This window comes from Apteryx mantelli, chromosome 21 (assembly GCF_036417845.1).
Source record: "Apteryx mantelli isolate bAptMan1 chromosome 21, bAptMan1.hap1, whole genome shotgun sequence".
NCBI lineage: Eukaryota > Metazoa > Chordata > Aves > Apterygiformes > Apterygidae > Apteryx > Apteryx mantelli.
Window position 1 is genome coordinate 1,960,332 of NC_089998.1, and position 13,385 is coordinate 1,973,716.

Genomic DNA, 13,385 nt, shown 5'->3' on the forward strand with positions numbered 1-13,385 from the left:
GAACGGAGCCAGAGGACCTTCAAGGCAGGCGCACCTCAACAGCTTCTGTTGCGGTGAAAGTACTGGGCTGCCCCCGGGGAGGGCACGAGGGGAGTAAAAGGGCTCACTGAGCCAGCGGTGTGCAGCTGACTCAATTAAATGTAACCAGCTGGAACAGCCACAGTATCAACACTCTGCCAGGTACTTTTAAGTCCACGTCTTCATCACCATGCCTTAAGGAAACTGAGAGAGATAGAGTGGATCTGCTGCTGCAAGTGCTGGAAAAAAGAGCAAGGTCAAAGCAGGCCTCGCAGGTGCATCTCCTTGCCGTGGCAGTGCCTATATTAACCGCTCTTCAGGTGGCACCTTTAAAACACTGTCCATCTCCAACCGAGCTCCTGCCACTTCTTGCTGACTTGGACTGTAGGTTCCCTCTGACTGGCGCCTCTTCCTTGCCGTGAGAATCATGAATATGAGACCAATACTGAGCAGCAGTAAAGAGCCACAGGCTACAGGGACAGCTACTTCAATTAGTGGGGAGGGGAAGAAAGCACCCGGAGTCCCTTTCTGTAAAAGAAATTAATGGAGAAACAATGAAACCCCGGTAGTTACAAGGACTTGAGCTGAAGAGCCCCAAATGGTCAGTCTAGAGAAGAGAGGGGGGAAAAAAAGAAGAAGAAGAAAAAAAAAGCTGGCAGAAGATCTGCACCCGAATGGAAAAGGAGGAACAAGGAATAAATACAGGGCTTGAGGGCACCTGCACAGAGAATGTTAATTCTTTAATCTCTAGGCAAACTGTGTTCAAATTTGTTTTGAAAAAATGGACTATTTTTTAACGCAAAGAACAGCCAATAACAAGTTCTGAATTTTTCTTTGTAATTCAAAACTAGTGACACTCATCAGTGATATTCTTCAGCTCTGCCAAAGCTGCCAGTTAATCTCGATAGGACAGAGTTATGTGCAGAGATTTACTGATGGAACAGTTAATGACATTACAATAATTCATGCAGGGCACAAGGACAGAATTACCACGAGGAAGAGAAGAGAAGATTTATTAAGCTGGTTAGCTAACTGGCATAGAGACAGCAAACCTAAACGCAGATAATTTATGGGGCTAATCCTGGAGCTAGAAAATTGCTACAAAAAAAACAGTCCCTTGCACATCACTTGCTAACGAAACCATACAGCTGTTTGTTACAATTAGAAGGAGCAGTAGTTAAGAGTCTGATCAGCACTTCAGACATTGTTAGATGAGGTAAAACAGTCCAAATAATATCACACACTCCATATTTTCCTCGTTGTGTATGGTTTTTCACAGCAGGACAGCCCCTTAAGATTCAAATGCCAGTGCAATCAGCATCTGAGGCGGGAATCTTTTCTTAAGACAACTCCTTACAAATAGCAGACTGAAATATAAGTTAGTAGTTGTCACTAGAAAAGATCTAATCACCTCTGCAAAAAAGTTCTTAAAGCAATAAAGGAAATCCAGAGTAACACGAATTCTCAGTAACCCCAGAAAACTTCCCTGAGCAGAGGGATGGTTTAAAAAATATATATAATATTAAAAAAAAAAGTTGTTTAATGATGCCACTGATAGAAAGGTAGAGAATTTATATAGCTATTAAACTTTCCCTTGCAACACGGTTATATGCAGACCTGTGTTTCACAGCTTCCTTGAAGTATTGTATTTGGGACATGCAAGTATAGCAAGTTTCACTAAAAACAGATGTTTTCAGGCTTAATATTTAACATATCTCAAAACCAGAAGAAAGGCTATAGTATATGAAAGTAAGAATTGGCATAGCTACCTTACAGGAACTTTATGAAATAGCAGGGCAAAAGATTTAAAATAATTTCAATAGTGACTGGTATGTATGAAATCCACTGAATCTGTAATTCAAACCTTGTAAACTGCCCGGGCACACACTTGCAGGTCTATTCTGCAGGATTTTTACTTGGTGTTGACATTAAGACTACTTGTAGCAGGGAGGGGAGAATGTTAAAAAGGTTGATATATCGATGGGAGGTGGCAAAGAGAAAGCCTGAGGACTGACAAAAGAAACGTAGCCACACGAGTATTCTTTTGACCCCAGTGGAATTAAGGATGGTGAGGAATGCAACAGCAAAGAATAAAAACATGTGGAATTTGTCTCATTAAAGAAAGCTTTAAAATGACCTGATAAGCCTAAGAATAAGAAATATTTCGTATTGTTAAAAATAGTATATGCCACCTTACAGATGAAAAGCAAAAGAAATCAAGTTTGATTATTTAAAGCTTTTAGATACTGTGCTCTATACAGTCTGGGCCACTGTCACAAAGCAGTGTAGGACAGAAAGCACTGCTGAAGGAAAACGAGGCTCTCGAGCACCGAGTAAGAGTATTCCCGGGAGGACGGAGCACCTGGAAGTCCTACCGCTTTCAAATGACTGAATTTCAGATTGATTGTTTGTTGTTGGATTATACTTATCCTTTTACAAATCCAGAATCCAAGCAGTGTGCTAGGGGTTAGTTCGAGTTTGCACAGCATGCGGATTAGTCTCACAGCACCAATGCTACGGCAGTTTCCAGGCGGCTACCTTGCTGCCCGGTACACGCGCCTTACTTGCTGCTGTGGGTGGGAGGGAGAAAGAGAGCGCCTGCAGCTGATGTACCTGCTTTTCTGCACCTATCCTTAACAGCAAACACACCAGTTATCCACACTCTCTCCTCTTCCCGACCACCAACACCACCACAAGCACTGTCATTTTTAAAGGAAAGAAAGACGGTTCTGCAACAAGTTACGGGGAGGATGAACGTGACTGCAAGGAATCTACAAGTGTCCTGGACAGAAGAGAAGGACCCGATGGAGTTTATGCATGCAAACTGGAGATGTCAGGGGTGACCTTGTGGCACATGCGTTACAGAATCCTTAGTAACAGCAACAGCAGCAAACTCCACCTTGGTGCATAGCATTTTCCATGCAGTAGGGGTTAGTACATTCCCAGGTTACCAGACAAGCTACCTGTCCATGCAATGGCTTTACAGAGAAGAAGCAAGTGTATGATTTAACAGCTGCCAGAGAGGAAGGATTTCAGTCTCAAACACCAATGCTTTGCTCATGCAGAAGAGGAAAAGCATCATAAAGCCTGCCTATCCAAGAGGCCCTTCAGGTCAGAAGCACAGTCAGTCGACAGAAGCACGCTGTTTTTTTACTTCTGCTTGAATCGCATTTAGCGTGACTTCATCTAACTTCCTTTCTCCAAACATCCATTTCTACCCAGATGATCTTTGGGGACAGAAGCTGCTTTAAACTATCTCATCCAAGATAAAATACCAGCTGAAACTGCGTTCTCCAAGAACTGTGGGAGGCAGTGCAAGTCGGTGAATGGGGCGGAGGGGAGGAGAATTAGAGTAGGTTTTTAGCCCCTTCACCACTGAAAGCCTCACTTTTGTGACATTTTTTAATAATTATCTCCTTGTCCTATGTGTTACACACCTCTGTCACACCCTGTAATCCAATAACTCAATAACTCAACTGGCTCAAGATTTTGTTTTTTTCTGGAATTTGTGTGTTTCATATTACCCAGCCATTTCATATTTAATAGAGATGAGAGAAGTTATAATTCAATGTCAACTGCTTGGCTCCCCCTTCCTTATATGTTTGCCTATTCTTACCTCATTATTTACACTGTGAAAGTGAAAGCAGCCTTAACACTCCACAAGCACTAAATCTACTGCCATACAATCCTTTGGGATTTTGGATACAATTTGTCTTCATTGTTCTTGTTTTGAAAAGGATGTAACTAGAATTCTGGTTTTCCTTTTCTCTATGGGCATAAGGCAGATATAAGTAATATAATACCTTTCTGTAGGTCCAACTGCAGTATTTTGATTATTATCCGAAGAGTTGTACAGTCTAAACAAAATCTAATATAAAACCCCGAAACCCACATGGCAGCCCATGCCGGACACTGAAAAGTAACTGACACATTTATTTATATGCTGGAGACTAACATGCATCAGCATTGCCAAAAAAAATGCTTCACATTTTGGGCTTCCTTGGTACCAGCTGGTTTCCTACCTGTGCTTCCTAGTGCGCTTTAGCTTGACACATACAGGCGACTACGCAATATGGAGGCAGTTTCACTAAATAGCCTCGTACCCAGGGATTCTTCTAAGGCTACTTCTGTTTCTCACAACTCACAGTTTGGAAGAACAGACAGGAGCTTCCGAGAGCAAAGGGAAGGAGGTGCTTACGTTAACGTCACAGCGCTCTCCCGTGTAGCTGGCACTGCACACGCACTCGTATTTGTTCACAGAGTCTTGACACGTACCTCCATTCTGGCAAGGGTTCGGATCACACTCATTTATGTTAATTTGACAACTGGAAAGGAAAAGAGTATTAGAATTAAATGAAACTTCTCACACCTGTTCTTGTGCCATAGTGCACAAGACCAGTTTGCATGGATCATACAGCCTACAAAAGCCTCATTTATTTTAAAAGTTTCTGTTGCATCTTTTTCAGGTGCTTTCTCCAGGGTCCAACAACATGGAAGTTTTAGCCATTCATAAAAATCCTCCTTCTGTCATTTCTATATGATAGAAGCCAGTATGGTTCTCTAGCCCAGTTAATGAATTCCCATGAGTCACAAGACTGTTAAGAAATTAGGATCAGAAAACGGATAAAGGTAAACACACTTTTGCAGTTGCAAAATTATGAGTCTGGTTTTAATCATTCACTGTATCCTAGTGTTGGTTTCAAGCTGTCCTGTCTCTATGCAATCGTCAGTACCACTGCTTCTCCTGAACTGATCCCACCAAGTTTTCTAGCTATTTAACTCAGAGTTATGAAATAGAGATGTTTAAAATTAAGAAATACTTGGAAGCAGTCTATGCTATGAAAATCAGCAATGCCAGCAGTATCATTATCAAGCCCGCCTCTTCTAAAAATAACATCTAATTTACGGTTTTGGATTAGTCATTTGAATGGCAAAAGGATGATGAACTATTTGAACCTGTTCAGTTATCCCACCGATGTAAAAATTTTAGCACTAGCTCCGTTGCAGGCATCAGGAAAAAAGCACTTACTTCCTTCCCGTGAAACCTGGCTTGCAGGTGCAGTTGGCTCCCCAGGTCTCACTGATGCATTTGCCACCATTCAGGCAGGTGAAGTTCTTGCCACATTGTTCAGGGGGGAATGGCCACCTGAGAAAAACAAGAGGCAGCCTTTGAAGCTCTTATGCAGCAGGAGTAGCAATCATTTTTAAGGTGTAGTCAGATACAGCGGAGACCGGGGTGGCAAGGTTCATGAGCAGTCATGGCTCTTTCTAGGGAGGAGTTTGACACAACCTGAGAAGAGAAAAGTCTCAGAAATCATCCAGAACATTACTTTCGGCATGCCTGGAGAGCAGTTTGTGCTGCTATTAGAACATGCAGGAGCTGTATCAGTACTAGGACTTTTCTCATATAGTTTCCTACTCTTGCTGATGAAAATATAAGCAGATACAGGATACCGCAGGATGCTACCTGTAGCACACCTAAGGTTCAAAAAAAGTAATGCAAGTACTAGATAATTGCCTACAACAGAACTGAAGCAAGAACAACAAGAAATTTGACCTGGGCAGATTTGGTAACTGAAGGTCAGCTATGTGAGCACTTACCCAGTCTCAATGTTCAGTTTGAACAGGCACAAGTAAATGGAAGTCTAAATTACATGTTGATTCCTACTTCCTTCACCCACATGAAACATATTTTTGCTTCAAAAATATGCTGGAGTTTATGCAAACTAATACAATGCTATAAATATATACCTGATCAAAAAAGACAAGCCCTTTTCCTGACTCCACACCAGTTTCCCACTGAATTTTATGTGAGCTCCATGAAGGGATCATGAAATGTGTACTGCCAATTTCAGTTGCACAATCACAGCTAGGAAACTCTTTATAAGGCAACTGGTGAAAAGATTTTTACTACTTTCTGCCAGCGTTCACTTGATAAGGAACAAGATGCTCAAACAGACATTTTTTAAAGCAACATGCAAAAAAACAATGCCCTTGGTTTTAGGAACAACGCCACACAATACAACCAAACCCTTTTTAGCAGGCTCTGCAGCTGGAGGAATGCTGTTCATCAGTCTAGCACTGCATATGTATTTTTATCAATGATATTATACGAAAATATTTGCCAGGATAAAGCTTGTTTTTGCAGAGCTACTACCAGTGGGCACCATGATTATCACTGGCAGCTCTCTGCTCTCTCGCAGGCTGAGTATCACTTAAAAGCTGGCTGTGTACCACTAGTGGGAAAAATACCACAGTTAGGAACCCCTGATACAGGTAAACTCTACAAACCTAGCATCACAGTTACATCAAAAACGGCATTCTCGGCACTGCTTGCACTCTGCCCAGAACTCTTCCTCACTGGGACCATTTCTGTCACTCCAGGACGTTCCTCGCACCTGAAACTTTTGAATACTGCCCACCAGACCCCCGTAGGACACACTGTGACTGACCAAGCATTGTAAAGCAAGGGGAAAAAAATTCCCAAAGCATCCCCAAGCAAAAATCCAAATTATCTGGGGGATGCTCTAACCCCTGCATCAAACCAAGCAAGGCACCTACTCGCAGTGAGGTCCTGAATACTGAGCTGGACACTTGCAGGAGTAGCCATAAACCCCATCAATGCAGGTAGCTCCATTGAGGCACTGGTGCCGCACACAGTCATCCACGTTGATGTCGCACCTCTTCCCAATGTATCCCCGGAAACATTCACAGTGAAAATCCGCCACTGCATCCACACAGTCCCCGTGAACGCATGGGCTTGACTGGCAGTCATCAATGTTGGACTCGCACAGCAGCCCCCCCCAGCCAGCACCGCAGGCGCAGCGGAAGGAGTTGAACAAGTCCTCGCAGGTGCCGGCATTGAGGCAAGGGCTGGAAGCGCAGACATCGGCCCCAGTGCAGCCTAGACGGATGGTCCTTCTGCTGGATTGCAGGAACTGTTCTGGTTGAGGGTATGGGAGATGGGCAGTGAAGGGCAGGTAGATCCCCCCTATCTTCACTTGTCCTAGGCAGCCAGTGAAATTTTCAGCTAGAACGATTGGCGCGTTGTTTTTTAAGAAGTCCAAGTTCCCAGCATTTCCCTGCAGAGTCATATTAACAGACTCATCCAAACGAACTAGCCATCTGGAAGAAAGCGCAGATGGCTCTTCCATAGACATGGAGACCGTGTGCCAGGCACCGTCCGCGACAGACACCTGGCTCAGGAAGCTGACCCCTTCGATGCTGTTCCCACTTTTGATATCAACAAGCAGGGAGGAGTTCTTAATGGCTATCTGGAGGGAATCCACTTCTTCCACAGCCCGAAGCAAAACAGCATCTTCATCCCTGGTTCTGAAATCCAGGTGGAGACTGCTCAAAGTTCTCGTCACTGATGCATTGGTGGTAAATTCAATGGCAGCATAGCTACTAAATGTTGCATTAGCCAGACCTATAAATAAAGGGGGAGAGCATAAGGGATTTGCAAGACAGTCAGTGTCCTGTTTGAGACAGACTAAACTCCTGGCAGGTTCCCTCCCTTGGGAATCATGGAAGCTTTGCGTGAGCAGGATTACAGCTGCTGGCCCTGTGAAAGCTCTTCCTGTTTACACTTGCACCTCTAATAGGAATATCCAACTCTCGTGTAGCAATTTTTATTTATCAGTCTCAAAGCACTGCACAAAAATGCAATTATCCCCATTTTATTGCCAAAAAAGCCATGGCATAAGTCAGGAAAGTAATACATTCAAGACCCCTGAAAAGGCCAGTGGCAGAGCAGGGAACACCCTAACATCCTGAGTTCCAGGAGACTTTCTAGCCACTAGCAAATATTCCCTCCACATAAGGGCATCATTATCTAACCAGTTTTCTTCATTCCCTGTGGTTCTGTCATAGGTGAAAATTGAGACACATTTACAATACTTAATTGTGTAAGTCCTATGTGGTGAAGCAACCTGAGACTCTAGAAATGGCTGAACATTGCAGGGAACAGGATGGTCTTTGTATTGCAGTGATAATAAGATGGGCAATTATTGCATGGAAACGGACAGGCTCCTCCCTGATCAAGTCAAAGTAACAGAAGAAAACATCTTTAAGTACCATCTTTGCTCTATTACAATCTGGTGGTAAATCCATAAGGTACATGCTGCCTGCAAGAGTATGCACCTGGGCATTAAAGACCTTACACATGTTTATATTTATTGCAATGGTGTGAACTAGGAATACTGCCTGACTATAGACAATAAACGCCAAGCAGGAGAGCAGCACTTACACACATATCCTGCTAGAACATCAGTACAGGTGGTAGCTTCAGGACATGGGTCACTTTCACACCAGACTCTCTCTTCACAAAGTTTCCCAGTGAAATTTGCTGGACAGCTGCAATGAAAATCATTCCAAGTGACGATGCATCTGCCACCATTCTGGCATGGTTCAGACTGAAAAACAGGAGAGTTGAATTTAGGAGCAGCATAGTTCATGTTTGGATCTAAGAGAATTTGGTAAGGGGAAACGTGACAACAAAGATTAGTACAAGCAGTGTTCGAATCAGAAAGAAGTGCAATTAAAATAGCGAATCAATGGCAGCAGAGGAAGCAAAAGGGTCTCTGTACAAGCAACTCCTGAGGCCTTGCCTTTCCCTGTGTGCGCTGCTGATCAACAGAAACCCTCTAGGTAGCTCCATCAAGCTGGAGAACAGCCGGCAGGACATCTGCAAGAACCTTGTGCTTCAGAGAGCATCTCGCCCATGCAGCTAATGGTCTGAACACGCTGACCTTCAGCCTGTTGCAAAATCTACATATTCAGATGCATACAAATATAGCGAGCAGGGTTTTGGACACGCTAGTCTTAAGCTCCCTTGGGAAAGTGTTTTTGTTGAGTCAAGTCACTAAGCAGTGCTACGCTCCTGATGGTTTGTATTTAGTTACTTAATGGGGGGAAAGGGAAACATGTCCTTGCTTGCTGTCGTTGCTTTTGTTGTTACGGCCTCTGATGTTAAGTGTCTACCAGACCCTGCTATTCTTTGGAAAAGCTTTTGGGTTCTGTTTGTTTGCCTGTGTTCAAATCACAGCAAACACTTGCCTAACTCAATACAGATCAAAGACAGTTTTTCCATGTTTATGTCTGCAGAAAAATCTGCAGCTCTCAGATTTGCAAAATTATACTGGGAAATAAATGGGTAAAGAGAGACAAGAGTTACATAATGGGAGTGAGGCCTATGATTACAGGCAGAAGATGTTCTTTCGCACTCCTTTCCTGATTTCCCTCCTGTAGCAGCCTCTTCCTTTCTGCCCATGTCTTAGCAGGAAAAAAAAAAAAAGAAGGAAGAAAAAAAAAGAGAGCAAGGAAATACTGGCTATCTATACACTAAGAAGCCTCTCAGACTTAGGTAATTGCTGATTAATTACATGCAACTGAGAAAAGCCATCATAAGCTAAAGACAATTCTAAATTATTAGAAACAAAAAGAAAAGGCACCAATCCCTGCAGGTTCAACCTCATTTAATTGAAGCATTTGACATTTGCTGGCATTGGAATATGCTACACCATAATTGTAATCCTTAAAACCTGTATTACACTCCCCCCAAACACGCTGCGCAAACATTGCTTAATTACAGTCAGCTAAAGCAACTTCAGCATTTCACAGGTGGAAATGAAAACAAAACCACAAGGCACAAACGGAAAGGTAAGAAACAGATGAAACAAGTTGCAAAGCCCCTGAAAACCACACAAAGTACAGTCACTATTCTACTATCATAGTCATCAGGAAGACAGTCACTTGTCACTTATCTTCCTGATATCAGCAACAGTCAAACTGCCCTATAATCACAGACCTGTAATAAACAACTGTGCACACACAGAGAGAAATGAGAGACCTCCTACCTTACAGGTGTCATCAGAGATGCAACCATTCACAAGATTAGTGTTTTGAGCTCTATTCAGTTCCTGTGGCAGACTGTAGTTCTCAGCCTGAAAAAACTGTACTTCATGGGTGTTCAGCTGGACGTCTTGCAAACAGCCTTTAAAATAGCCTCCCCACTTATCAGTGCTGTCTGGGTTAGGATGTCCACCAACATACACTTCATAGCCAGCTAAAAGAGGTCTCGCTACGAGCTGTCCTAGCTCCACATATCTGTCTGACTGGTGGGCATGAATAACTCCGCCTTGGAAAGACAGAGCTACCAAATGTCTTTTCCCATCAACTACATTTTCTGGAAAGGTCACGGTATCTGCAGGTAACATCTCTATCTTCAGCTTGCCGTTCTTCAAGTATATGGTGAGGCAGGGGTCACTTTCATTGCTGATCTGCAATAGCAGACCGTTAGGTTTCAGACTACGAATGAAAAAGGAGATGTTGAAATTTGCACCAAGGCTATCAGAAAGGGTAAAAGAGGCAAAGCTGGTGGAATTCTCCAGGCCAAATGTTGCTGCTGGGCGCTCTGGAAGAGAAGAGAAAGGCACATCAGTTCTGTAACAGAGGGAAGGCAGCTGACACAGGGATATTCAATGCCCCTTTATGAATGGGGCATGACCCTTCTTCCCAACGTTTTCGAAATGTTTCAGAGCAATTATGCTCTCTCCCCACAAAGCTCTGGGAAATTAGGAAGCAGGTGAATGTGTCCTTGCTTTCTTTGGAAGGCAGGCATTCAGAGCACACAAGTGGCAGAAGGGGAGAAAGCAGGTCTAGCAGAGCCCTTGCCACCTAGCAGATTTATTCGGGGAATTTTAAGCTATAAAGTTCCTTTTAAAATTTGTAAATCCCATAACAGCAGAGCAACTCTCTACTTGCTAGGATTAGGGCAAAGGAATGGAAAAAAAAAAAACAACCCTGGAACAACAATATTAATACAAGCCTTGCAGGAACACAAAAATGCAAATGGGTACGATTTTATCTCAGAATTGTCAGAAAGCTTCCTTTAGCAGCTCGTATTTTATCTATAACACATTCCTTTTCACCCTCTAGGCAGCAGCTCAAGTAACAGCTTTTTGTAGTGAAACAACTTCACTGCCCTCCTGTAATCACTTAGATCAGATTCAAAGATGAGGTCAGAGCCTCTGGTTCAACAAGGAATACTGTCTGCACCGCAAAACTGACAATCATTCCTGCAGGAGCTGGTGACAGAAAAGAGATCAATGAAAATTTTATTTACAGAGGATTCTGCTTTAGTTCTCTCTCCAGTCAAGCAGAAAATATTGCTTCCAGAGCTAACATTAATACTTATCTAGTGCCTTTGGAGCACTGATTGGCAGATGTAAATCACTTGGCACTTACCATATGAGCAAGTTGGGCCTCCATACGGCCTAGAACAGTCACACCTGAAGGTTGCCCAAAGGTCCATGCACAGCCCTCCATGAGAGCAAGGCTGGGAGAGGCACCACTCTGTCCTCTCACAGCCCAGCGTCACCGGGGATGACTCGCTCACAGGGAGATCCAGCGGGAGCACAGCTTCCAGATCTACCTGCAGGTCCTCCAGGCAGCCGACAAAGCCCTGCTGGCTGTGCGTGTTGCTGGCCATCGGATCAGGAGCACCTCCAACATGCATGTTCTGGAAGGCATGCGGGATCAAAGCAGTGCCGTGCCGGACAGGAGAGCTCTGCAGGCAGACACCTGCATCACAAGAGTCATGCCAGAGCTTTAGCTGCACAGTGTTCTGCAGAAGAACTTCAACTTTATGCCAGTGGCCATCATCAACTCTCAGACCCTCCAGGAGTAACAGGTACTCAACATCCTCCCTCTTCAGTCCTGCATGCAGAACGCCATTAAAGAGCTCCAGGAACAAGTATTCAGCTTCATGGCCTCGGTAAAAAAGGATGGCGCTGGGCAAGGTGGTTCGGAACCGGAGGGACATGCTGGCCAGCTGATCCCCTGCTACGTCCCTCCTGCTTTGATTGTTCATGGGCAGCTCAATGAGGAGATACCCTCTGGAAGCAAAGGAAAACGTTGTTGGTGTTGAGCATGTGGCATCATAGAAACCAGGCTGGCACTGGCACAGGTGGCCATGGCTCTCAGCTAGGTAGGTTGGGATGCACAAGGCCTCATTTTGACAGTCATGCGTCTGGCACCCAGTGAGCTTGACAGAGCAGTTCTTCCCTCCCCATATAATGCCATCCTGGCTAGGGGCACAGTGGCAGGTATAGTCAGCAATGCCATCCTCACAGACAGCTCCATTCTTGCAGGGACCCTCCTCACACTCATTGATGTTAACAGCACATTCCACACCTGCGAAAGAGATTTAGACATGGGATCTCACTGCAGGGGACTGTGGCTCCCTTCCCCAGAGCAAGCCTGCGAGGCAGACCGCCCTCCCCAGCACTGCCAACTCTCTAAGCCATCCTCTTCAGGAAACCACCAAAAGCCCAACAGCGGCCAGCAAGAAGCCCATCACTCACCACAGAATGGCCTAACACTAATGTAAGAGCAAGAAAAAGACACTTCTGTGCTGTCCTCCCAGTTGCTGCAAAGAGGGTGCTATTTACAGAGCTTTGGCCAGTCCACCTGCATCACTTGAGAGACTCTGCTGTCCTCTCCCAGAGGATCTCAAATACCGCGGGAAATCAGCACGCAAGGAGAGCAAGCAGAGGATATTAAAGAGACAAAGCAGCACCGGCAAGGATTTTATGTTTCACTTGTTCATAGATTCAGTTCATATAAACTCAGATTAAGACTGTAGATCTGACTGGAGCATGTTCTGGCACTGTTGTTGCAGACAACATCAAACAGGATCACTAGATGGAGAAGTTATTTGAAAGCCTCACCTAAGGGAATCCAAACTGTAGTTTGGAAAACAACCCAAAACAACCCCCCAGTTGTAAAACACTCATGAAGCTCAGTTCATTACCAAACAACACACACCACACATGTTCCACAGGCACTTTGCCATATTCACACTAAGCTGATTTCAGTTCTGTCCAGTCCTGAAGAAGTGAATCGGGTAGAAAGTATTGCACTACAGTTAGTCTGTCTCCTCAGGGCATTTTTATCCCAACAGAACTCAAGGAAGTTACAAGACATTACACTCCAATCCGGTTAATGAAAATCTGCTGTCATTTTCGTGAGCATTTCCAGACTGACAGAAGAAAGAGCCCTTCTGGACCAGTTCACTGTTTATCTAGCCCATAACACTGGTTTTCACTAATCTTCAGAGACAGTTGCACAGATAAGCCAAGCATGGATTATCCCAATCTAATAGCATTACATACAGAAGCTAGCTAGCAAGCACAACCGGGACAGCAGAAAGAAAAAGAAGGAATCCTCACACAAAGGACGGGAATCAAAACACAAAAGACATTTGTAAAGAAAGGCCACTAAACAGAATGAGCATGTCAAAGAGATTAGAGAGTTGCCTGAGGAAAGAGTCGAGGGGAGATGCTGCATTATGAGCACTGGAGCTG

The 13,385-nt window shown here is 44.2% G+C and overlaps 1 protein-coding gene across 1 annotated transcript in view; it reads right to left on the reverse strand.

The window, feature by feature from the left end:
- Positions 1–150: 150 nt before the first annotated feature.
- The window catches only part of CRB2 (crumbs cell polarity complex component 2), a 41,644-nt gene continuing 28,409 nt past the window's right edge, over positions 151–13,385 (reverse strand). The window contains exons 7-13 of the mRNA XM_013956585.2: positions 11,266–12,213; positions 9,876–10,432; positions 8,267–8,432; positions 6,580–7,447; positions 5,048–5,164; positions 4,217–4,343; positions 151–546 (exon numbers count right to left, since the gene is read on the reverse strand). Of these exons, the coding sequence (XP_013812039.2) occupies positions 319–546; positions 4,217–4,343; positions 5,048–5,164; positions 6,580–7,447; positions 8,267–8,432; positions 9,876–10,432; positions 11,266–12,213 (3,011 nt within the window). The 3' untranslated portion in view covers positions 151–318. The remainder of the gene's footprint in view (positions 547–4,216; positions 4,344–5,047; positions 5,165–6,579; positions 7,448–8,266; positions 8,433–9,875; positions 10,433–11,265; positions 12,214–13,385) is intronic.